A 26,921-nucleotide genomic window follows, 5' to 3' on the forward strand; every position below is an offset into this window, starting at 1 on the left:
CCGACTATAATTCAAAGCACAAGAGCAATTTTAGAGTAGAGCTGTTCAAACAGAAAAAATGTCCTTCAGAACAGTCTTGACGACTGTCTTATTGAAATGCTGTGCAGTGATCTAAAGAATGTTCAAGCAAGACTTCCCAGAAATATGTGAATTGTGGGCCACAATACCTCTTGACCTCTGTAGGAAATGTTCATATAGCCTGTCAATAAAACTCTCCTTTGTATAGCTCTGACATTTGCCAAGATCATCAACGTCCTGTGTTTGAGAGACATCAGTAGAACATTTAGATTATGAAATAGATAGTGAAATTATAAATCTATAAACTTATAAAATGTGGCTTGTACAGATTTTCTGCTATCAGAATAGTCAAGTGCATTGTCCAATATTTCTTTGTAAAGATGCTCTCAGGATTTATCAGTCACTACATGTGTTAGATGGTTATCAACATTAGCTGCAGATGACCACTATGGTTATATTTTATCTGTAGATTTACCAGAGGTGGAAAAAGTACAGAAAAATTCTAATTAAGTAAAAGTACATTTACTTTGCTAAAATTCTACTCAAGTAAATGTAAAAGTACCCATCTAAAAATCAACTCGAGTAAAAGTAAAAAGTACACAATTTAAAATGTACTTTGAGTAAAAGTTACATATTTACTTTTAATTATTTGATGTAAAAAAATACAATAAATCATAAATTAAATTGTTTTTAATGAACTATTATTTCACATAATAATTTGGACCCTTCAGGCAGTATTTGTTTAGACCATCCCATAAAACATTTTCAAGAACAAGTGGTAAAGGTTTCTATGATCCATTTTTTTTTCTTTACTGTAAAAAGGTTTATGGTCATATAGATAAACTGTATTTTTACAGTTTTACAGGTCATTATTATTTTTTAACTTGCAATTGCTGTGCTTTAACTGCTATTTAATTGTTTCTTTTAACATTCAAGCAGACTGTTTAGTGTTAAAAATACTTACCACCACATGCTTTCTCAGGTTTGATGTGGAAGTTTTGAAAGCTAACAGCTCTGTCCGGTGGGGTACATTGCATGAGGATTTTATTGCATTGTTATTCCACGCGTGAGCATCCGTGCGCCGGCGCATCCACGCCAATTATTATTATTTTTTTATTCAGTAATTGGGAGTTTTCCAATGTAGCAATGTCAAAATGTACTTGAGTAAAAGTAAAATTACCTATTTTAAAAACTACTTTAAAAATGACAAATTACTCATAAAATCTACTCAATTACAGTAACTTGAGTAAATGTAATTCATTACTTTCCACCTCTGAGATTTACCCATAGCTTTACTTTACACATTAAAACAAGCCACCATTAAAAGTTGATACAATATGTGCTTTTGCTTTGGCCATGCTGAGGATTTAACACAAAGGCATAAAATGTTTCTGGTCACTTTGGTCACTTCCTGTGCTAAATCTTGTTTTAGCTTTTTTTTTTCAAGAACTGCATGTTTTTTACCCACCATATCTACACAGCTAGATATAAAGCACGTGAGATAGGGGTGGACTTCTTTGGCTTCTAATCTACAAGTGCTGATACCATTGGTATCTGATAATGACATTTTATTGTATTCTACATATTTTACAGTTTATTTGAATTAGTAAGAAAAAGAAAGGGGAACTTAAGGGACTAATCATGCTTCAAATACAAAAACTTTAAAAGGCTGTATAAAGTCATAAACCTGTATTGTATGGATGTGACAAACATGTTTTTGGTATTTTTGTAACCTTTGGTGCAATGGATAACAGGAATTGTGAAATATGACTTGTGAAACACTGGTGTATACAGCCTGTTGGGCTTGCATAAATCAGCAGCCGTGATTAGACATGCTGATTAGGCGTGAGTCGCTTATGTGTGAGCTCTGGAGGACAGAGCGTTAGGTAACACTGCAGTGTAGGGAGACCTCCTGTTAGACCTTAATAAGTAAGCTGATGATAATTAACTGGCTGGTCATTGCTTCTGTATGTCATTAGGCAGTAACTAGCATTAATTAACACATTCTTAGATGCAAATGTTAACCAAAAATTCAAGCTTGTGATGATTTGCTAGCAGCTAACCTCCAGCTATTTCTGGTTTGTTAACATATTATAGAGAAAATGTAGATTTTTGCTTTAGGAAAGAATGTTAGTTTGTCGCTATTTATAACTTAATGTTAATTTACTCTTTAGGCACTGTTAAAAGTAGAAAGTACACTTTTAAAAGACAAAAACTAAAATCAATTCAGTTTGTAGACTTGCTTTCAATTGCATCTGCAATTTATCCCAACAAAGCTGAAACATATACTATTAGTTTTTTTGGTAACACTTTACTTGAATGGTCCATTTGATGGCCTCTTTGATGCTCAACTGACATTTAACTAACATTCAATTACATGTCTATTAAACGCAAATGAACTAAAAGGTGAAAGTAAATGATTCTCTATGGAATATAATTCTACATTCAACTCTAATCCAAATGCTTATCTTAATATTTTAGGATTGGGTTTAGGGTTAATTTTTAAGTTAAGGTTAGGGTAAGGGTTTGGTGTAGGGTTTGATTTTAGGGTTGATTAAGGGTTAAGATTAGGGTTAGGTGTACGGTTAGGTTCTATTTTGAATAATTTACCTTCAACATAGGGTTAAGTTAAATTTAATGGACATTCAATTCAGTGTTAGTTGAATGTCAGTTGAGCATCAACAAGGCCATAAAATGGACCATCCAAGTAAAGCGTTACCGTTTTTTTTAAGACAACCCTATATCTAATCGCATTTACTCTATGTATCTTTCTATACTTTTCTGTTTTCATTGTATACAAATTTTTCATCACTATGAAGACAATAAACTTGGCAAGGATCATATTTAAAAGCAATAACATAGTCAATGCCTCAACAATGCTTCTTTTACTAGTACAGTTTATTTTCTAAGAAAACATATCTTCTACAGAAAATACAACCTAAATGTAAAAAATATATTTTTAGTAAGTATATATAAGTACAGACCTGGAAGCAATGGGTGTAATGAATAGGCATAGACACTCTATACATATATAAATATCGATATATTATATGTCTTTCTAGTGAATGCATTCAGATACTTTGTTTTGCACCCATTGCTAGGAAAATGTGCATTGCCAATAGAATAGGACCCATAAAAGCAGATAAAAACTCAAAACTATTGCCTTTCAGATATAATAAATCAGTGTAACTGTGTTCCCTGGAATGATGGAGTTCCATCTAGTCCTGTTGGGATAGCTGGGGATGAAGGAGAGTGTTGTTCATCCAGTATCGTTTTCCTAGCAAATGATTTACAACCAAATCCTTACAGAAATGCTCCACAATATAGTAGAAAGTTCTCTGAATAGTAGAGACACTAATTCCTACAAAATCAAAATCAGTTCTTTTTTTTATTGCAGAAGAAACAATAAATAAACAGGTTTCATATTTTCCTATTCATATTCTGCCCTAATTTCTCTATTCTTTACCTCTTTAGTTGACACTGTAACATATATAAATAATATACATAAAAAACAGTAACTATGCACCATAATTCAGCCAAAACATTAGCAGTACATGCATACTATTGAGTAGATATTTTGCTTTTTTTGTCACAGCAGATATAAAATTCAAGACATGGAATCCACAATATCTTTAAGGATGTCATGTGGTATCTGGTATCTGCAAGATCCTTTAAATTCTGTAAATTGACACTTCTGCAGGTTGACACTTATGTATCCATGACCCTGTTCCCCATTCATCTTTCTTTCATGAACCACACACCCCACAAGACCACATATGTCTGATGATTTGGATTAGCACTAATCCTGCAGTGGTCTACTCATCATATATTATCAGGGTATCTCAGATCTTTGTACTCGCCCAATTTCCATGTGTTTAATGCATCATCTTCCAGAACTGACTGTTTACTTGCTAACTAATACTGTAAATCCTACAGATGCCACTGTAGATGAATATCTTTTTTATTTCACCTGTGGTGTTAATGTTATGGTTGATCAGTGCATCTTAGATTGGCAGCGGGTGTGTGTTTTTTATATAGAGGATGTTAACTTATTTAAGCATGGGTGACCACACTTTGGTATAAGTCTATAGAACATCAGTGTATATAGAAGATCAGTGTCATCCCCTAGGAAGTCATAATGAATGGTCTGGATAAGCATTTTAATGTTATTGAAATTAAAAGTAATTAAAAGGCTGTTGTTTAGATTAGTCCCGCTTGATTTGCCACTGTGCTTGAAATACAGGTAAAGCTATTAAATGTTGAAAGTCATTAAGCGACTGGACAGCCGTGGCCTGAAAGAGGCTCTCTGTAAGTGCTGTTCTCGGTAATGGCTCATGTGAGAAGACCAATGGAGACCTGGAGTCTTAGAGACATGTACACTCATACACCCACTCTTTGCCCTTTCAGCCATTCAGCAGCAATGCCATTCAGCACCACCTTCTCTTTTCTTCTCTTTAGCTAGTTTCTAATTCAGACTGTTACTTTTCATCACATTCAAATCGAAACTTTTCATCAGGTTCCGATTAGAAAAAATATCTCCTCCTTTACTTACAATTATCTTACAATATTGCTTTCCCCACGTCATGTGCTTGTTTGTGAGTACCTGAATGGGAATGTAGAAGCAACATACAGTATAATTTTTTGTAAATTCATAACTGCAGCATTTAGAGATTCATATTTTAAGGTGGTGACATGGGGTTAGCAGATATACCAAGTTAAAAAAATTAATTTAATGAAGGTTCCCCCGGTCTTGGACTTGGCCAAGGAAACATATACGTTATAGTAGATGGTGCATGTGTTATACTTATACTGGCCAGTAGAGCCCACAGCTTTGTGAAGGAGGGGGGGAAGGTAATGTCCGGGAACTTGGGGAAAGACAAGTAGAAGATGTAGATGTAGATGTGTTAGGAAGAACAAGGTTATATACTTACTGCTAAACAAAATACTGTATTGATGTTTTGTTTATTTTTTTTCCTCCTTAACCAACCAGCCAGAAGAATGGTCTGGGTTGACTGGTTGGGGCGGAGCTTGATGTTTAAATAGGCAGGGTGGATTCATTGTATTTTTTATTTTTTTTTGTGTCTTTGTGGACTTGTGGCCTCCGACACTAGCTGGCAGACTAAGCCAGAAAAAAAATCTAGCTGGGACTGAGAAATTACTGCAAGAAGGCTATGTTAGTTCCTGACCATTAATAATATTATCCAATTTATTTTTCTTTTTTGTTTCTTTTCTCTTTTTTGTTCCACTTGCTTGTGTGAACCAAAAAATAAACATCACTTAATGTGTGAAAACGACCTTATCAGACTGAGTCAGACCTTATCTTTGCAGGGTAAAGCCAACCCTCCTTTCTCATTCACGCCTTATGCCAGTGCCGCTGCAAACCAGAACACCTCGTCACACCTTTTCACAGGTGGTAAATTTAAATAAATGGAAAACAAATAAGATGCAGGTGAGAGTTTTTATCAGGCCAGTTTACAGACTGTAGTTAGCTCCAGTGCTAATTGGTAGGGTATAAGCTTGCATTACCTGTTAGCTACTTTTATTTGCCTTATAGCTTCAGTGAAAAATTGTGGGGTTTAGGCATTGATTATTTGTTAGCTAGCTAGTTACATTACTCTTACAACTCCTGTACTAACTTTTAGTGTACAAGCTTATACTGCTTGTTAGCTGCATTAGCCTCATAGCTCCAGTCGTAAATTGGTGTGGTTTAAACTTCCATTACTTGTTAGCTACATTTGTTTCATAGCTCCAGGGCTAATTGGTGTTGTATAAGCTTCCACTACTTGTTAGCTACGTTTGTTCTATAGCACCCATGCTAATTAATGTGGTAAAAGCTTCCATTACTTGTTAGCTACATTTGTTTTATAGCAACAGTGCTAATTATTGTGGTAAAAGCTTCCATTAATTGTTAGCTACATTTGTTTTATAGCACCAGTGCTAATTAATGTGGTATAAGCTTCCATTACTTGTTAGCTACATTTGTTTCATTGCTTCAGTGCTAACTGGTGTGATATAAGCTTCTATTACTAGTTAGATATCAAAAATTTTGAATAGCACCCATGCTAATTAACATGGTAAAAGCTTCCACTACTTGTTAGCTACATTTGATTTATAGCACCAGTGCTAATTAATGTGGTACAAGCTTCCATTACTTGTTAGCTACATTTGTTTCTTACCCTAAATGGAAATTGGTTTGGTATAAGCTTCCGTTACTTGTTAGCTACAATTTTTTCATAGCACCAGTGCTAATTGTTGAAGAGTAACTTCCATTAACGTTACTTGTTCACTACATTTGTTTCATAGCTCCAGGGCTAATTGATGTGGTAAAAGCTTCCATTACTTATTATAATAAGTAATAAGAGTCTAGAAAATTAACTTAGCTTGATATATTAGTCTTATTTTTCCAGAACTCACTAGTAGGGGTTAGGCTTCTAAACTAAATTAGCCTTATTGTACCAGTGCTTATTAGTGGGGTAAAAGCTTTTATTATTTAATAAGCTCCAGTATTAATTGGTGTGATATAAGTTTTTATTATTTGTTAGCTACAACAGTTTTGTAGCTTAGGTCCAGTACTAACTGCTAGTGTAAAGGCATTCATTTACATGTATATACATAGCTCCAGTCGTTATTGGTGGCTATAAGCTTGTAAGATTTATTAGCTGAGCTAACTAGTTTCATTAGTCTCATAGCTTCAGTACTAATTGGTAAGAGATTTGCTTCCATTACTTGCTGCCTACATTAACCTCTTACCTTCATTTCTAACTGGTGGGATATAAGCTACCAGGTTTTATGAAAGTCTGTCCAGCCTGGTGAAACTGGAATTGTCTGTTGGCCTGCAGGAATACCATGCCCAGCTGGAGGAGATGCGGGTGTCCATTCGCCAACTGGAGGAGAACCTCTCTGCTGCTCGCCGCCGTAGTGATCTGTACGAGTCTGAGCTGAAGGAGTCACGCCAGACCAGCGAGGACTTGAAGAGGAAGGCAGCAGATTACCAACAGAAGATCCAAAAGGTTAGCAATAAAATTCAAGACATTTTCTGCAAGTGTCGTATAATAGAAAAGTGTACCATCATTCTAGGGATTACAAAAATCATCCTGAAACTCTTTTGCAGTTAGATGGGGTTATGATTTGGCTTTCTAGCAATTCTCTCCCAACATTTTCTAGATCTTGACCTGACCTCACTCAGGACCTCAACCATTCCTTGTAACTGCCATTTGTTTTTTTTAATATTACAACCTAAAGAAAATGGCTACCTAAAAAACAGGCATGTCCTGCTTTGTGGGAATCAGTTATTTTAAAGTTTTAAGTGTTAGACAGCTGCTAAGAGGATCCCATGGCTGCTTATAGTTGGGACAAGGTTTAAAGAATCATTGACATTTGCATCACCTGGCCTTTTCTACTAGTGGGTTCCAACAAGCCACTGCCCTTAACAAAAGTTATCTGTATGATTGATCTTTTGAACTGTCTCAATTTTTACAGGCCAAAGAGCAAGGCAAGGTTGAGATGGAGGAACTCCTTACCAAACTACAGAAGGTATTTTGAAGGATTTTTTAAAACACCTTTTATTTTTATTAACCCAGTTATACATGATTTTCTTTATAATCACAATTTATTATCATAGCTGTTTATGAGAATGTGTTACCTTAACCAGGGTTTCTCAAACATCAGATTTGGTAGTGATTGCAACCTGAAAAAAAAACTAGCCACCACCGGGGGCTCCATGGCAACCACCTGGCAAACCCATAGCACCAATATCTATAAGACTATAAGATCTGCTTAGCAACACCACGGCAACCAATTACAAGTATCCTTTGTTTCCTATGGCACATTTCCTAGAAAACAAATAGCAGAATCCTAGGCTATACATAATAGCCCGGACACTGAAGACTCCCTGGAGGTCCCTATACCCCACTTTAGGAACCATAGCTTTAAACAGTATAACACGTATTAATAAATTCTCTTTGTGTACAGACCAATGAAGAGCAGCAAACAAAGATTGATGAGCTTCAGGACAAGCTTTCCAAGGTATGGAAATTTCTTGTGCTAAAAAATACGAGCTGTACCACACATATGTATAAATTTACTGTATGCACTCATCGACAAAAAAATAACACACCCATATTGCTGCAAACTTAAAGCACAGTTTTGTCTCAGGCAAATATGTAAATGATTACAGGTGAGGTCTGATTAGACCCTGGGTCTTGCCACAAGGGTGTATAATTTTGTTCCCAGCTGTCCTATAAAACGTCTCTCAGAGGCTACTTTTAGGCAGTGTACATCTTTGTGACAGATGTGCGTCTGTGGTCTGTATCCATATTGTCTTTAGCGACAAATTCAAGTTTTATTTGAGATCCAACGAGGGTCAGATTCGAGTATGAAGGGTCTTGTGGAAAGTGCTTTAATCCTACCATGGTTGTTCAAAACACTGCCCCAACTGCTGGTGTGATGGTCTGCCCTTTAGGGCTGGGGCGACGCGTCGACATAATCGACGTCATCGATTACGAAAATACATCGATTTGCATAACGTGCGTCGGCGCGTCGTAAACATGGCGGCGCCTGGGGAGAGCATTAGAGGTTAGATCGGTCCCAAAAATTCCGACTGGCTGTTTTCGGGCTGTTTGAATGAGCGAAATATGATCAGAATTATGTTAAATTACACTGTAACATAGAGGCATAGAACTATTATTTAATTAAAATGATTTTTAAGAACAGCTAAACACAGTGCTGCAGGTCAAACGCGTTCACGTGCGAGAGAGAGAGAGAGAGAGACACAGAGAGAGAGAGAGATTTGCGTTTTCTGGTGAGAGCTACTCACAGGTGAAGGTTCTCTTTGATCTCCTCGTGCTCCTATTCTAGTCCCATTCATAATTCTGCAGCTCCCTCAGTGTTTTCTGTCGTATTTTGCGGCTAGCGCGAGAGCTTACAACTGACACCGCGGACCGCGAGGTGCCGCCGCGCTTGTGCCGAATCCGACTCTCTGCTGAATCTGACTCCCGCTTCGCGGACAGAATCGGCACAACACCCCCGCTGTAGAACTGCGGTAGTGAAAACAGCGCTTATAAATAAATTAGTTTAGTTTCACTTTCAGTTTTCGTTATTTTCGTTTTTTTTTTTTTATAAAAATATAATTAAAAAACAGACGCCTACATCTCGGACTATTTTCTGGAGCCCGGGTCGGATTTCCGGTCGGGCCTCGGGTCATGTCGGGTTCGGACCAGAGAATCTAAGCTCTAGAGAGCATGGACTCCGGAGAGCAATCTCCAGCTACAAAAAAACGCCAGCGGGCATCTAAAGTTTGGGAGCATTTCACGCAAAAGGGCAACAATGTGGTCCTCTGCCATATGTGCAAAAGGAGCACTTGAAGCGCAAACATCCAGGAGCACTATGTCAACAGGGTCACACAGTAAGTTACCGTTTACATCAGGGTCTCCGCGGGTGTCTTTAAAAAGACTTAAGACTGTCTACCAAAGGTTTTAAACCTGCCACAGGCAGAAATTATAAATTTTTGGTTTATATTTGTGCATGGCATTTCGCAGTTTCCAGAAACAGTAGCATTATTCATAAGTTCAGGTGTTTAGCTAAGCTAGCTGCCTTAAGTTATTTTAGCTAGCGCCGTCGGCGCTGCGGTGTTACACCGTTTTCTGTCACCGTCGGAATTTTGTGACCAGTGCTCACGGTTATGAGCGTTCATTGGCAAAACGGAAGCTTTCTATACCTACACCTTACCCTCAGCCCTAAACTTAACCGTTTTGGCCAGTCGGGGTAAACATTAGAAACGAACACGTTTCGAATCGGCCAGTGCTCACGGTCTGCTGAGAACTACTTGCCAGTGGTCACAAAATCTAGCGGTCACAGAAAACAGTGCAACACACGGTTGTGATGTATGGGAGCTTATCCATTTTTAGCGTTATAGATCTAAACAACGTGTTGTACATGTAAGTGATTATAAGTGTGGGGTTTGGTTTAGTAGGCTTGTGTTGTTGTTGTTGTTATTATATATAAATATAGTAATTTATCGTTTGCTTTAAAACGTAAAATAATAATTATTTAAATATGTTTCTCAATAAATAGATTAGTCGACTAATCGAAAAAATAATCGTTAGAATAATCGTTTAAAAAATAATCGTTAGGGACAGCCCTACTGCCCTTGCATATGAAAGTCAGTTACCCCTAGTAGTTATACGAGGGACACCAATAGCATTTCATGGCAAAGCTTCCATCTGTCATTTTTCTTGCTGTGTGTTCGCCCACACACAGCAAGGGTTTGCCAGAATTGCCTTCGCCGGATTGCAACACGTTCTTGGCGTGCATGTTTGCCAGATCGACAACCTACCAGCTGCAACATCTGCGGGCAAATTTGTCGCAGGATGCCACGCAGAACCTGTATACCTTAATGCCCAATCGAATCTCATCTTCTATTCAGATTAGAGTCCTTTCATTATAAGACTGTAATCACTTGCATATATCATCATTGCACTGATACATATAAAGTTTCATTCAATTTCAATTCTTTCTTGGTGTGTTTTTTGTTTTTCAATGAGTGTAGCTACACATCAACAGTAAATACAAATATAGAGTAATAAGCTTCTTACAGTGCTAGTGAGGGGTAATTAAGTTAATATAATATAATTTCCAAAACAATCACTATAGTTTAACAGAGACAAGAGCCTAAGGGACTGTGTTGGGAATACGTAGAGGTTTACACATTGGGGAGGCTGTAGGCAGCACTGAAGAATGTGTGGGAAGCAATTTATTACACAAAAATGTATGAGAATATGAGAAATCTGCCTAAGGCAGTCAAGACACTCTACAAAACATTGTTTTTTTCCATCATTTATTAAATATCCAGTTCCTTTCCTTCTGACAGTTTACATTTTGCTATATGTGTTTGATATTATAATTCATTCACTTCATTAATATATTAAGTATACTTTAGTGTACTTTACCTTCTATTAAATACTGTAAACTGTACATCTGTAACCTATACGTTGACATGATATCTCTCAGGCAGTGAAGGCGAGCACAGAGGCCACAGAGCTGCTGCAGAATGTTCGCCTGGCTAAAGAGCGCCTTGAGCGAGATCTGGAGCGTCTGCAGACGAGAGAGGACTCCACCGACAGTCTGCGTAGACGTCTGCGTGAGACCGAGGTCAGACAATGTTCATCTGATGAAGTGAGAAAGTAGTCTTTGTCTGTTTGGTCAGGAAGTTGGCTTAGTCTCTTAGGGTGCTTTAACACTTGAAAGTCCGGACCGTGGTCCGAACCGAGGTTCATGTGTTTGCTATATTGTATATATTTGGTCCGCTTATTTTTGTTTCCACACTGCAGTTTAGGGAGCGCACCAAAGACATTTGTGTGATACTCCTACATCCTTTCATCATCACTTATGTATTGATGCATTTTCCTTAACTTGACGCTGATTGGTTTTAGAAGGACATGCGTCTGACGTTGGCGTGTTGACAATTCAGTGGGTGGTTCATTCGGCGGGAAGCCTTTTCAGGATAAGGATAAAATAAATGAACAGGTTCATTTCGTCTCCATAGTAGTGCTGCTATTGTGTTTTTTATACCAGCAGCAGCAACTTCAGGCAGAGTACTCTAGGTTAGTTCAAATTCACCAAACGAACGTGCTTGTCCTGAAGCAACTGTATCCACGGCTCATTTTTCCTGCTTTTCCGGTTATTTTTCTTCTTCTGCTGCCGTTGTTGAGGAACGCCTGCTCAGCTTCCTGTACTTGGTACGAAAGTTCGAACCATCTAGAAAAGCGCTTTCACACTGCAGGCGAACCGGACCATGGTTCAGAAGATCCGGACTGAGACCACCTCTCTTGGTCGGACCAAAATCTGGTCTTTTGGTCCAGATCGTGGTTCGCGGCCCCTTTCACACCTGCTGCTTTGGTTCGGGCCAAACTGAAAAGTCCGAAAGTCTGGACCAAACGAGACAGGTGTGAAAGCACCCTTAGTCTATATTTTGGATAAATTAAATACTATAGAATGGCCTCATAGTACATTTGTCAATGTTAAATCAACACTCTTAGGACCCTGTTTTAGAGATCGATTGATGAGCAGTGCGCCGGTTGATGGCTCGCTTATAGGTACACTTTGTATGGCTTGAAATAGGCAAAAAGGCATGTACTAATTCTCTCAATATTCAAGGGTTTGTTGAAATAAACCAATCAGCATGTCACTTGCTATTCCCACTTTGGCGTATTGCTATTTAAACTGTACACTGCTTCTGCACTTCTCAGCAGAGGACACTGACTTGTTCATTCAAGCTGCATTTAGTTAGTGACATTGCCAGAAATTTACTGGAACACATCTCACTTCCAGACTACCACGCTTACCAGCGTAGATATATTTGTAAGTTCATTCCCTATTTAAACAATGCAAGCATAAGGTGTAAAAATAGACTGTTCACGAGTGTAACATAGGTATGAGCATCGTGACACGCCTTGCACAGGGTGTAAGATAGGGCCCTTGATGTATTGTAACACTTGCAGTGTTAATTTACAGTATATACATTACACAGCACAATTCATTCTTGGTTTATGTATGACGAAGCAGGATGGCAGGAAGACCCTGGAGAACCAGGTGAAAAGGCTAGAGATCGTGGAGCGCAGGGAGACCAAACTGAAGGAAGACATCCAGACCAAATCACAGCAGATCCAACAGATGGCAGATAAGATCATGGTAAAGGACAGCAGGACAATCATTGACTCACATACACACACACACACACACACACACACAGACACACACACAGACACACTCTTTGTCTCATCTGCCTGACTGAGCAGTGGCCTCACTATCTCCCCTGACGCTTGCAGCATCCCCTGTGTGCCTGTCTTAGTTCCAAAAGTGGCAGATTGTGAGCATGGATCATCTCTCACTCTGGCCAGGATCACGTGATACATTGATTCATGATAGATAATGTTTCTATGTGTGCTGCTATGAGACATGATAGATGTAGAAGTTTCAGTGTGTTCATTCAAGATCAGAATAGGTTTGACCAGAGTACTTCTGTACAATTCTAGCCATAAGCCACTGGTCATGATGACTAGTCACAATCATGGTGCTTTTAACTTGTGGGAGGTAATGCCTTCGATAATGTGTTCCCAGTACACGTTTATTTTTCTTTTTTTTTTCAATTTTCTATCCCATTTTCTCCCTAATTTACAAGGCCAATTGCCCACCCCACTTATTAAGACTAATGATGCCCCAACATCAGGGATGGGTAAAGGGTGATTTCCTTTAACATGTAGTAACTATTCAGTGTTTTAATGTGTGCTTTAAGAGTGGAGGGATGTAGCTCATGTTCTGCTGAACCTTGAATGAATGAAAATGGCTCTTTTCCTGCTTTTTTCTGCTTTTCACAGGAACTGGAGGAGAGCTTACGTGACAGTCAAGCCACAGCGCAGCGCATGGAGACTCATCTGGAGCAGAATGAAATTCTGTATGAGGATAAGATCAAGGTTGTACCCTCAGTATCCCTCACAACTCAATATAAATATTTTTCAATAAGCATTTCATATCAATGAATGAATAGAAAAGGGGGCATCTTGCATTGTATTTTGCAAGGGGGGGTTCTTTGTTTACTATGTGTTAGAACCTCTGATACAACTGCCTACCTGTTGACATACAATACCAGTCAAAGGAATTATTTAGTATCGCTAAACAAAAGAGTGTTCAATAAACCAAAATATGTTTTATATTTTAGATTCAGAGCAGGCACTTCTTGCTTAGATGACAGCTTTGCACATCTCTGCATTTTCTCAGTCAGCTTTATAAGCTACTCACCTGGAATGGCTTTTAGTTAACAGCTGTGCTGAACTTATCAAGAGTTGATTACTTGAATTTATTGACCTCTTAATGTGTTTGAGAGCATCAAAGTCAGTAGAGGTAGAGTTAGCATACAATAAATACCTCTATTTGTAATATGATAAGTAATATCTATAAGTAATGTTCTCAACTAAGTAAAGTAAAAATGAGTTTAAGAAATGAAGGTCAGTCAATCCAAAAAAAATGTCAATGACTTTGAAAGTATCTTCATGTAAAATTGCACAGACCTTCAAAAACATTATGATGAAACTGGCTCTCATCAGGACTATCCCAAGAAAAGAAGACCAAGAATTACCTCTGTTGCACAGGATAATTTGTCAGAGTTACTAGCCTTAGAGACTGCAAGTTAACAGCACCCCAGATAAGATCCACCTGAATGCTGCTTCACAGAGTATTTTGGGTTGTTTAACACTTTTAAGTTACTACATGATTCCTTATGCATTCATTGATAGTCGGGATGACTTCACTATTTATTTACAGTGAAGGAAAAAAACATTGATAAAGTGTGTCCGAACTTTTGACTGGTACTGTAAATTGTGATAATAAACATGCTAAATGATTAAGAGGATTATAATAAAGTTAATTTTAGGAATAAGAGGGACTTGGACAACAGTTGTTTCTGGGCACCATATAACTTTTCTCCACCACCTTCCAAAGAATGGCAATAGCTAAAGTCACTTTATCCATCTAAAAACTTCAACTAAAACGTTCCAATCTGTCTTTTCTTACCATTTCACGGAGGATAAATGGACCACAGAGCATCCTTACTCAGGGAAATGGCTCTGTTATGAATTTCCAGTAAATTGGAAGCTTTAAGCTTAGTCAGCATATGCTCTTATATGCTTTAACAGCTATTTTATGATCACATGTTCACAGCAGTAGTAAAAAACAACATCTTGAAAGTGGGCATAGTGAATAAGGGTGGATAAACTGGTGTGCAGGTGCAAAAGATGTTCATTGTGTTAATCAGTAATCAGTGTGACAAAAAGCATAAAGCATAAAACTGTCTTATGTACATTAAGTTGAGTAATAACTGCAATATTACATGTTTACCAGGTTCTGGAGAACCAGATGAAAGCAGATATGGCTAACAAAGACGCCCTGGAATCTAAGCAGAAAATGTATGAGGAAGAATCTCGAGAGAAAGGAAAACTAATCAGTGAACAGACGGCGGTAAAAGACCATAGCCTAAACATACACATACAGCTGCTTGCATTTTATTGGATACTGGAATATGGATTATAACACAGTGCAAACCTGTAGATTTACCTGAATTAATCGTATCACTGCATTTGCTTTTTGATACAGACAATCAATGCTATGGAATCAAAGATGACCAGCTTGGAGCAGAGGATCGCTGAGCTCTCTGAGGCGAACAAGCTGGCAGCCAATAGCAGTATCTACACTCAGAAGAACATGTGAGTTCACAGGAAGACACATACCATGTGCTGCTGCTCTGTGATATCTGAGGGCTTACATCCTTGCCACTGATTCATCAGTTCTCACCATTTTCATTCATCCTCACATCCTCACAGTTACTGAATTTATTTTGATTTATCACACAGTAATTTTCATGTAGAACAGATACATATTCAACAAGATAAACCTTACATGTTTAAATTACAATATCGACTTACGCTGACATGCCAAAAGTCATGGGAGACAAACTAGTATCTTTTCCCTTGATATACAGGGTCGTATTTTACACCCTGTGCAGAGAGTGTTCAGGTTAATTTCTAGAGTATTGCTATCTTGACAATGGAAAAACCCAGGTGCACCACTGACTGATTTAAACCCTGACAACAGTTAACAGTCAGATGTTTATTGCTATCTTGGCAACGCACGCTCAGCGCAGGTACACCTCTGCTCATTACACACACATGCACATGCTGCAGCACAAACTACTTTTTAAATCAACAATAAACAGAATACAGAATAAAATATCATTGCTGTTCCTGTAAATTACCTGCTCGCGCACCTTCACAGGGTAAACAAGCAGGTAAGATTTCTCTGCTAAGAAGTTTAGAAGCGCTGCATTGTTAAAATACCAATCCACAAGACATGCCAAATGTATTGAGAATAGTATCATGCCCCCTAACTTTTTCTTTTACTTTTTTTTTTTAAGTAAAAGAATACGGCACTGACCTGCAGGATAGGCTTAGTGGGCTTCTTGCATTGAACATGCATGTGATTTCTGCCATTGTTGCTTGTCTGTTTACACACGATCATTACCAACCAATGCAGTGTCCACTGTGGGGGCTAAAGTATGTGACACTGTGGATCACAGAATGTTAAATTTCCCACTATCAGGCCTTTTTTTTTACCTCTGATAATTCACATAGCCTTGCCATGAGCACTCTTTCCAGTGTTTAGTCTCACTTACAAGATAACACCTCACAACTGGCCATTCTCAGGCATCCCCCTGAAGTAACACTTCACACATTGATACTGCTATTCCATGACTTTTGTCATTTCATTGTATGAGGTTTTGACCTTAGTGAAAGTGTTTTTTTCTCAGTTGTCAGTTACTCTTTATCATCGTACTTAGAATAAACAGTGTGTTAACCTATTTTAGCATCAAAAACTGTTTCAATTTACTTTTTTTGTGCCTTTTTGATCCCCAACCTGCAGGAAAGCCCAAGAGGAAATGATATCTGAACTGAGGCAGCAGAAGTTCTACCTGGAGTCTCAGGCTGGCAAACTAGAGGCCCAGAACGCCAAGCTAGAGGAGCACCTGGAGAAGATGAGTCAGCAAGAACAAGCCAATAAGAGTCGTGTGCTAGAGCTGGAGGCCAGACTCAGAGAGGTGAGAAAGTCCAGTGCACCAGAGATGAGCATAATACATGAAGTCAGTATGGTGATTTCTCTGCCAAATAGAAGTTAAATTGGCACACAAGGAGAAAAATTGAAAGAGCCAAGAAACTAATGGTGCCAGCAGTTCAGGCCTTTGAGCGCGCTCCGTCTACTTTAAGGGTCTTCTATCACTACAGCTGTTTTCATTAGAAATTCATCCATAATTCAAAGAGATGTTTCGTAAACACATCCGCGGCAACAGGCACTTAATTCAGGCCACTGAAGAGCTGCCTTTCCACAAAATGACTGTTATAAGGGAGAGATTGCAAATCAGCATGTGATCTAAAGATGCAATGCTGTAGGAAATTGCAGCAGCTGACTAATCTCAATAAATGGTGGAAATCTCTTCTGCCCCTCAGATTGGTCTGGAGCACGAGGAGCAGAAGCTGGAGATAAAGCGGCAGGTGTCGGAGCTGACGCTGTCACTACAGGAGAGGGAGTCGCAGATCAGTAGCCTTCAGGCAGCGCGCCATGCACTGGAGAGCCAGCTGCAGCAGGCCAAGACCGAGCTGGAGGAGACCACCGCAGAGGCTGAGGAGGAGATTACTGTCCTCCGAGTGAGTTATACACAACACTGAGAGGGACAGATGGACATCAAGAACAAACAAGAGACCTGCTTACGTACACCACTGACTGATATTAGCTTTCAAAAGTTAAGTGACCATTAATATGCAATTGTGTGAAGATACAATAATTAATACTCTAGAGTTTCATATTTCTAGAGATTTAAAAAAAACTGCTACAATTAACCCTTTCAGACCCCAATTATGTTCCAGTGATAGAAAAGTTATACATAAGATTGTCTGAAATGCTGTGTAAAACAAGACTCAAGACTGTATATAGATCAAGACCCACCGTCCACAATAATATACAATAAGATTTTATCAAATCTGTGTAATTTAATAAATTATTATGCACTTTTTTTATTTCACACACCATCGCACACACCAACAGTAAAAAAAAAACATGATAACATGATAAAGTGTTCTAAATTAAGAGCTCTCAAGGCCCTTTATTGTCAAGTGCAAAATTTGGAATATTTTTTAAATACATTTTTACACCAAGTCTAAAAAAAAAAGAAAAGAAATTTGGCATATTCAAGTGTATTTTGTGACCTATAAATGAGGCTAGGAAGCTTATATTCCCATTTTCACTGCTTCCTGTCAGCGTTTGCTGCCTTTCCCTGTTCTGATGTATAATACTGTATTATTGTATTGAAAAAAAAGCATCTAAAAACAGTAAATAAACCAAACACATTTTGTCTGGATTTTAATTCATACTGTATAAGTTATTATTAAATAAAATAATAGTTGCATTTATTACAAATCAGGTTTAATACCCTCTGAAAGCATTTAAATAAATAAATAAATGACAATTATAAATTTGGGATGCTGTGTGACATGTGAATAAGTGTAAATAAAAACAAATGCAATTATTTGTAAATCTCATTAAGCCATATTTTATTTGCAATAGGACATAGAACACATTTTAGCTGTTGAAAGTTAGACATTTTTCATTTCGTGAAAACATAAAAAATAAATTGTGACAGGGCCATTTCTACACAGCGTCCCAACATTTTTGGAGTTGGGGTTGTAATATATGTAGTACTTTATTAATAAATGACCAAGAACATAAATTACGGTGACCAGGGTTAATTATAGACACTTTTCAACATTCATTTCCCAGCAATTTCCCGAGCCTGAGGTGAACCGAAGTGCTGTCCTGAACATTCTCATCCTGGCCGTCTCATCTTCTCTGTGACTGTGTACTTTCAGCCAGGAGCATCTCGATTGCTGCTCTTGAGTTGTCATTGACATTTGCTCTCTGCACTGCTGAAATGTGCCCTTGTTCCAGATCATTAGGAACCACTCTGGAGAAGAGTGCTGTTCACTCTTGCTGAATGTAACAACTTTGCTTTTTTGTTTTTCAAGGCCCACCGGGACGAAATCCAGCGAAAGTTTGATGCCCTGAGGGACAGCTGTGCGGTATGCTATTGAATTCTATATTTAACCACATGAAAACAGCAGCAAACGCTTGATGATTCACTTTTTCCAGCTGAAGTGCTGCGCCTATATATTACATACATTAATAGGTTAATCCTATACCTGCAGTTTTTGTATTGTGAGTCAGGGTTACATGATTATTCTGAATAGACTCCTGTCTCTTAAATAAACCTGCTGGGACCAGTTTTCAGTCAGTGTTTAAATAAATACTTAAACTGTTCATGCAAATGTCCAAAAGTTTGTGGACACCACTTCTGAAAAGATGCTTTTAGCTAACTTTAATTTGCAACTATTGTGGACACTGCAGACACACAGCTTGTCTAGTCTGTGTAGACTGAATACTGCCAATAGAATAGAATTCTCGGTACCACTTTAAAATAAGACCACCTTTATAAAGGGTTTATAAATGGTTTTCAATGAGTTTATTAATGGTTACTAATTAGGTAGTAAATGCCTTAAATTCATTAATAATCAGTTATAACACATACGTAGGAAGGCCAACAATATAGATGGCTATGGGTTCACTATTTGGCAAACAACTACGTATGTTATAACTGATTATTAGTGATTTTTAAGGCATTTACAACCTAATTACTAACCAATAATAAACTAATTGTAAACCATCTATAAACCCTTTATAAAGGTAGTCTTATTTTAAAATGGTACCGAAATCTATTATGCCTTACCATGCGTAACTCCAGGCTTGGGGTAGAAAGGGGTAAAGAGCTCCACATAGTATTAAGCTTTGGAGCAGTGGAGATGCAGTATCTGTGTAAAATATATATATTTTTTTATTTTAAAAACCCATATTTTATTTTCAATAGAACACAGAACACTTATCATATGTTGAAAGTGAGACATTTTACCATTTCCTCAAAACATTGAGTCATTTACATGAAGCAGATAAACATGAACCTACTATATTGCCATCATAGTATTAAGCTTTGGAGCAGTGGAACTGGATTCTCTGGAATTACCTTACTAACACATTTCCTTCTATGAACAGTAAAGACATTAAAGACTCAACAATCTTTTATATACTACTGATTATAGTGTATTTTTCATTGGTTGAATTCCACTCCCTTCTTTAGTCAATGTAGTCCGTATCATTGCCTTGTTGTCGCTGGGATAAATGACAAAAATGCCTTTATTTTGCATTACTTCATTGTTATCTAATACATAGGCATCTCTCTCTCTCTTTTTCTCCTTATTCACTTGCCCTACTTTTACTGTCCTCCCACTCGCAAGCTGTTTGAGCGCCTTCACCAGAGCGGCTCTAGATAAGCCATCGTTATATTCTCTGACAACTCAACCAGAGCTGCTTTTAGCTGGAGTTAGTTAGCTGCACTCTTTAAATTTCTTATTTGCCTTTGCCAGGTTTTTTTTTTTGTCAGGCTTAGGCTGACATGGATAACTGGAGATACAGATTGTTCTTTCGGTTTTAAGAAGATTGACACAGGAGCTTCTTTTTGTCAAGCAATTAGATAAGCATATTTTAGCATTGTGATGAAATGTGTAATGCCTCTTATAATTAGTCATGTTTGCATATCAGCACACTGAGCAATGCCAGTATACTGACAGAGAAAGTGAAAGTCATGGGGTAGCAGTGTGTGAATTGATCATGATGTCTATGGTGGGATAGCTAGGGAACACCCACACCTTTATAACATAAGGTGAGGTGTATCTATATACTGTAAATAAGTGAGGTTGAAAACTCTATGCTCTAGAATGCTTATAACAAGGAGGTGTGAATTAATAGGAGTGTGTACTTCATATGGCAATACGTCATAAAAGGCCATAGCACCCATGGTGGACAGTGCAGAGGGTGGTAATGATTGTAAACAGTGATGATTGGCAAGAACTAGACATGCAAATAGACATATAAAGCAGTAATAACATCCATGTTCAGTGCAGGAAACCCCACATATATTTCCCAAAGGTCAACACAAGCTTCTGTGGGATAAAAAAAAAAGTTTTCCTCTATAAATGTTATGGAATTTTCCCACTAAAAACTTAGGAAAGTGAATGGATACATTATCTGTTGTTAACAGCTTTTGGATGCCAATTGTTGTTAATATTTTTTTAATTAGTTTTATTCTAGAATTTGTGGCAAAGTAACTGACACAGATTTTTTTTGTTTTGAATTAAAATGATTTTTTTGTGATATTAAATTATGTATTTGTATTGTTTAATTAAGTTTTTTTGTGGTGGTGCACCTGTGATCTCGTCATAAGGGCAAAGGGTTTACAACGTGGGGTAGTTTGTTGGAGGTGGCTGGAAACGTTAGCTTGGTAAAACACTTTTTGACCACAATCTTAATAAATTAATTCATTCATTCATTAATTTCATGGAATGCAGTTGTATAGGATCACCGCGGCACCACGTCACCGCGGCTGTGAATAAAAAATAAATAACTTTTAAATGCAAAGAAATTGAAGAGTATGCGTTACTTAAGCTAGGCCTCTGCGTTTTCACATCGGAGAAGAAATGGACAGAACATAAAGTCAAAAAGTGTTCTAGGAACCGGAGTTTTAAAAAGCATGAAATAAAAAGTATCCTGTGAAAGAAAAAAGTATGAACGTTTTTCATAGTATTACCGTACATAAAATTACTGTTCCTAAGCTGATATATCACTGTGATATACAGTTTATAACATCAAGAAAATATGCAAGAAAATAAATGTAAAAAAAATTGTTTGCTGGCAGTAGGAGCACAGCAAATGTCAGGAAAATACAATAATATATAAAAGCTATAATAACTACTGTTGTTAGAGACATTTTCGAGCCCTGACTATTTCTTTCCCATGACTTTTGGCATGTCACTGTATGTGCGTAGAAGGAGGCCAGGGAGCCTTAGAGTTATATCAGAGAGGCTTTTTTTCTGCATACTCTATATCCATTCCTCAAAGAGAGAGAACTAATGAGCTCCTGATTTTCAGTGAAATGTTTTTTGCCTCTTTCTCAGTGTTGACGGAGTGCTGAGTCCTTGGAGAGAGGATTAAAGGAGCTTATGGAGAACAAACTGGAGAGCACAAGGGGTCTTATTCAACACAACAGTCAACTCTGACTCCTCAGTCAGCAGGAACTCCTGAGCGTGCACCGCAAAGGAACAGTACACAATCTGTCCTGTAGATTTTGGATTACCATTTGAAAGGAAACTAGCTCAAATAGCTAAACAGACCATTTCTGCTGCACGCTTCCAAAACTTCCAAAACTTCCAAAACTTTATAACTTCAGTTTTATTGAGTTGCATATTGTAACAGTCACTACAAATTTGATCTGAATTCTTTAAGGTAGTACCTTTTATGGATGGATGGATAGATATATTGATAGATTACGTTTTTTAAAAATCGATACAGTATTGTGAAAAAAAAAAAAATTGAGATATTTAGATTGATGTATTCCTTCCCTTTATGTACAGCTCTGGAGAAAATTAAGACTACTTCAGTTTCTGAATCAGTTTCTCTGATTTTGCTATTTATAGGTATATGAACATCGTTGTTCTATTCTAGAATGTACAGACAATATTTCTCCCAAATTCCAAATAAAAATATTGTAATTTATTTAAAAAAAAAAGATGGTCAGACTTCAAATAATGTAAAGAAAACAACTTCATATTGATAAAGTTTTAAGAGGTCAGAAATCAATACTTGGTGGTAAAACCCTGTTTTTTAATCTCATTTTTTAAATGCATCTTGTCATGTTCTCCTCCACCAGTTTTACACACTGCTTTTGGATAACTTTATACCACTCCTGGTGCAAACATTCAAGCAGTTTAGCTTGGTTTGATGGCTGTGATCATTCAGCGTCCTCTTGATTATATTCCAGAGGTTTTTAAATTTGGTAAAAACAAAGAAACTCATCATTTTATGTAGTCTCATTTTTTTTCAGAGCTGTAGATCCTATAACTAATGGATGGTGCATTATCATTCAAGAGATCATTCCTCTAGTTCTCCACAGCTCAATGCTGCTGGGGGGGCTTTGTACCCCTCTTACCCTCTTACGCTCTGCTGTGACGTTCAGAAAAAATTAATCAGACACTTGCAGATAAAATTATTAAGGGTAGGTTTAATAGCGTAACTGGACCAACTATACCAAGGCAACCAAAACAAACATGGGCAAAGCAGAGTCATGAGCCAAAGTCTGATAACCAGACCAATCTAAACAACCACACAAACTGAACCACAGGGAAAAATAACAGAACAAGCAAAAATCAGAGAGACATAACAGAAAAGGTTGGCAATACTTTGCAAGGTTACATGGTGAACCAGAAGGCTTATTTTAAAAAAGAGTAAATAAAGCACGTGTCAAATCAGTATTTAGGGGACAGTGAGCATGGGAACAGTTCTAGATTGCGAGAAACCTAAGAAAGCAGAGTTATGTGAAATGTACTGAGAGGATACGATGGAGGCAGGAGGGAAACCTGAAAATGTGACACTGGTATTAATCATGGCGACAACAGGTACATGTTTATGTGAAGAAGAGTCCTATTCTATTGGTAAAACGTATTTCTGCAGGGACTAGATATGTTTAGATAAGCTCAGTGTTTGTGTGTGCATTTGCACATCTTTCTCAGCAATGGGTGCAACTTAAAGTACCTGAATAGGTTAATTAAGAACGAGTGTCCACAAGCATTTTGACATAGTGTATACATAAATTCTTCCTTTTTAGTACATTTTATTGTTTATATTTTGTTTATTTTTATTCACTCCCAACAAAATCAAATTACATATAAGGCAGAGAAACAGCTTAGTATTGGTCTTTGCAGAATCAAAACACTAAACAGTGAGCGGCAGGCAGCTAAAGTGGGTCAGCGCACATGTGTTTCTGTGCCTTTAACAGCAATAATAATAATGTGCTGACGCCTCCTACGCTTGGATCATTTTGGCGCTTCTGCTGTCCTCTGCTAGCGCCGACTCACTTGACCAGCACTGCAATCTTATGCAAATTTCAGCTCTTCGTGTTGACTGAGCATCAGGGCTGTCAGTACATCAGTTGCAAGTTTTCTTGGCTGGGAAAAAAATATGTTTCCAGCAGTGCAGAACGAAAAAACAAAACAATGAAAGCTGTAGCGCGATTAAGCCAGTCACTGAACATTAACATCTCATTAACACCATCCCTGCTAATATGAAGACTTGTGAAGGAAAGATATGCTAATATGAGTAGAGATTTCTTTAAGACCTCATAATCCTCCCACATACCTGCTAACTTCTTGGATGTTCTTTGCTTATTTATAGAAGGAAAATCGATAACTTGTTGCTTTTTCATAAGCTTGGCAGAATTTGAGAAAAGATGGAGTTCTGAGTTATAAAACAGGGCTAGCCTTGGCGTTCTGCCTGGGATTTTCTTTTTGCCAGAAACTGAATTTAGATCCTTAGACCACTACTCCCAATAGGTTCATTACCAGTACTTTTACTTATCTATTTTTCAGTCATCTGTACTGTATCAACAGCTGTACCAGCAGGTTTGATTTTTAGTTTTTTTTTTTGTAGCTCAGTGTGTTCAGTTCTATTCTAAACAGGTAAATCTGCTCTTTATCCAGGTGATCACAGACCTGGAGGAGCAGTTGACTACACTAACGCAGGAGAATGCTGAGCTCAACAGGCAAAACTTCTACCTGTCCAAGCAGTTAGATGAGGCCACTGACGAGAACGAGGAGAGGCTACAGCTCAGCCAGGAGGTGGACCGCCTTCGCAGGGAAGTGGCTGACCGAGAGATGCACCTCAACAACCAGAAACAGGCAAGAAAGATAATCAAAAATAATTAAATGAATTGTTTCTTTGGCCTTAGGGGGGATAAAGTAACTTTCTGGTGGGCAAATAAAAAAAGTCTCAAATATCTAAAAAAAAAAAGGCCTTAAAAAGTCTTAAATCTATCTTCTGAAAAACATTTTGTTATTTTTGTGCATTGCACTTTACAGTTCCAAAATTACTGATATAACGTCAGACTGTACTTAGTGGAACCAACAGCATTATTTATGGCTCTGAGGGCTGCTGCTTTCAGATACATTTAATACTTGCTTTTAGCATGCCGTGGCGCTACTGTATACGTTGGGGAACTGCAGGAATTGGACTTTCAATAAACTAACAGTTCCTTTTTTGTGTGCAAAGCTGTCTGTTTATGTTTGTTTGATTTTTTTTTGTAAATATGGAAATCACAAGCTATAAATTGTATGTAGTATTATGTACATAATAATGGCATAAAAATGGCCATTTTGTTATTGTAAAATTGGTCTTAATTTTGTTTTTGAGAGGTGTTAAAAAATGTAAATGTAAATGTATGCATACCTGCAGAAACCTGCAGAAACCCACACCTGGCCTCCCTTGGCCCACACTATGGGAAGCCCTATAGCAGACTCTGCCAGTAATCACATCCAGTGATAGGTACATTAATGTTGTGTTGCTTTATTTGGACACAAATGTTGTGCTTCCCCCGCTGCCCTATAAAATAGTATACCTCTTGGTGAGAGATTATTGTTCACTAGACATGACATGCAGGTGGTGGCCTCTTTAATCCTGCTTTCGCAGTTGAGCAACACATGCGATAGTCAGTCACATATCAGTAATATGAGGGGCAATAACAGCTCAGTGGCTCAACTGGCATTTTTCATCAGGATAATGCTCACCCACACAGCAAGGGTTTCTCAGGATTGCAACACTCAATTTATCACCAGTCAAGCATTTATGAGACCAGCTGGGGCGCCAGCTTTGTCAGCCGAGGAGTTTGCATGATCTATGCGTCTGAGTGTTGGTCCTATAATAGGGAGATTGAGATTTTGAGGCTGGTGATGCCACATATTGATTTGAACAATTAATGTTTTATTCAAAGTGTGTTGAGTTGTTGGCTCCAGTATAAAAAATGAAGGCTTGCTGCCCAGATAAATAGCTTTATACATTAGTAGGCTTAGTCACAGTATTGTTCACACACATGGAAGCTGGCAGCTCCTTCTTGATTTAAATGATCAATGAGGACGTGACTGACAGGTGCTGTCAAAACATAGACTGCATAAAACTACAAAAACTGATGACATGAAAAAAGACTAGACTGGATACTTCCATGCTTTAGTTCAGTTCAGTTTACAGTGTGATTGATACTTACAATCTGGACAATAATGCCAGAAGCTTCTAACAAGATGGTGGAGAAGCAGGAGGGTGGAGGAAAGCAGAGGCTGTGTATGTGTGTGTGTGTGTTTGCGTGTGTGTATATGCGAGAGAGAAAGAGCGAAGTGGAGCTGCTGCGGCACGCATGTGGGAGGCGGCGTGTGTGGGTGTGCGGTGTCTCAGTGCTGGCTGTTGTATAACACGAGCGAATGGTAATCATAGACGCTTGTGGGATGGAGAGATGTGTCATCCACTCTCTCTCCGTTCCCCTCTGCCCCGGCTGCGTTGGACTTCACACGGGCAGCAGCGCTGCAGCTATGCACCTATATTTGGAGAACCTCTCCACAATTCTTTCTCTCTGTCTCTCTCTCTCTCTCTCTCTCTCTCCATCTCTCTCAGCCTCTTTCCTCATTACTGCCCTTCTCTGCTGTGTCACTCTCAAGTGGTGCAGTGGTTAAAACACTGCAAATCAAGTCTCAGAAACTCATAAAGCTGCTTAGCCACACTCACCGCCTTATGAAAATACTGTGCAATTTCCTGCACATGACAATATTTTAGACACATTTTTCAGTATTAAGACCAGGCAAATACAACATGACATACAGTATATGATGGCGAGTGAGAGAGAACTACATGCTTAGTATGGAAAAAGATGCTTTTCAGGAGTTGATTTAATTTTTTTTTTCACAACTTTCAAGAGGCAGAACCTATTTTGTGATTGTGTCATTATGCTGCCTCACTAGACTGTTGTGTGACTCTTTGTATAAACATTAGGCTACTAAAAAAGGGTCTTTATAGCACAGTTGTACTAAGGACCCACCATGGTTGCAGCCTAGATTTTGAATTGCAGCTCATATTTCACTCAAAGAACTAACAAATGAACTAACAAAAATACTCAAATGAATCAGTTAAGATTAACTAAAAATATGAATGTGAATCTAAAATGATTTTTAGTTTAAGTTTAAGTTACCTCAACTTTTTGTACAACACGTGGTTTAATGGTCAGTCTGACCATGTAACGTTATGTTTTAACATCAACCATGTTAAAAAAAACCTGGACAAAATGGTCAGAGTTGTATCTATTTGGATTAATCTCCTTCAATTGCAGTTTT

General features: G+C 37.9%; 1 protein-coding gene across 11 annotated transcripts in view; it reads left to right on the forward strand.

Moving 5' to 3' along the window:
• Window positions 1-26,921, forward strand: part of LOC103030651 (citron Rho-interacting kinase) — an 84,795-nt gene that overhangs the window by 31,748 nt on the left and 26,126 nt on the right. For all 11 annotated transcript variants that reach the window (XM_022670426.2, XM_022670428.2, XM_022670429.2 and 8 more), the window contains 12 exons: window positions 6,858-7,028; window positions 7,498-7,551; window positions 7,990-8,043; window positions 11,026-11,166; window positions 12,580-12,705; window positions 13,392-13,487; window positions 14,911-15,027; window positions 15,163-15,272; window positions 16,486-16,660; window positions 17,067-17,264; window positions 18,639-18,692; window positions 24,252-24,449. In XM_022670426.2, coding sequence (XP_022526147.2) covers window positions 6,858-7,028; window positions 7,498-7,551; window positions 7,990-8,043; window positions 11,026-11,166; window positions 12,580-12,705; window positions 13,392-13,487; window positions 14,911-15,027; window positions 15,163-15,272; window positions 16,486-16,660; window positions 17,067-17,264; window positions 18,639-18,692; window positions 24,252-24,449 — 1,494 coding nt within the window. The remainder of the gene's footprint in view (window positions 1-6,857; window positions 7,029-7,497; window positions 7,552-7,989; window positions 8,044-11,025; window positions 11,167-12,579; window positions 12,706-13,391; window positions 13,488-14,910; window positions 15,028-15,162; window positions 15,273-16,485; window positions 16,661-17,066; window positions 17,265-18,638; window positions 18,693-24,251; window positions 24,450-26,921) is intronic.

The sequence above is a fragment of the Astyanax mexicanus genome, chromosome 12 (assembly GCF_023375975.1).
Source record: "Astyanax mexicanus isolate ESR-SI-001 chromosome 12, AstMex3_surface, whole genome shotgun sequence".
Taxonomy (NCBI): domain Eukaryota; kingdom Metazoa; phylum Chordata; class Actinopteri; order Characiformes; family Acestrorhamphidae; genus Astyanax; species Astyanax mexicanus.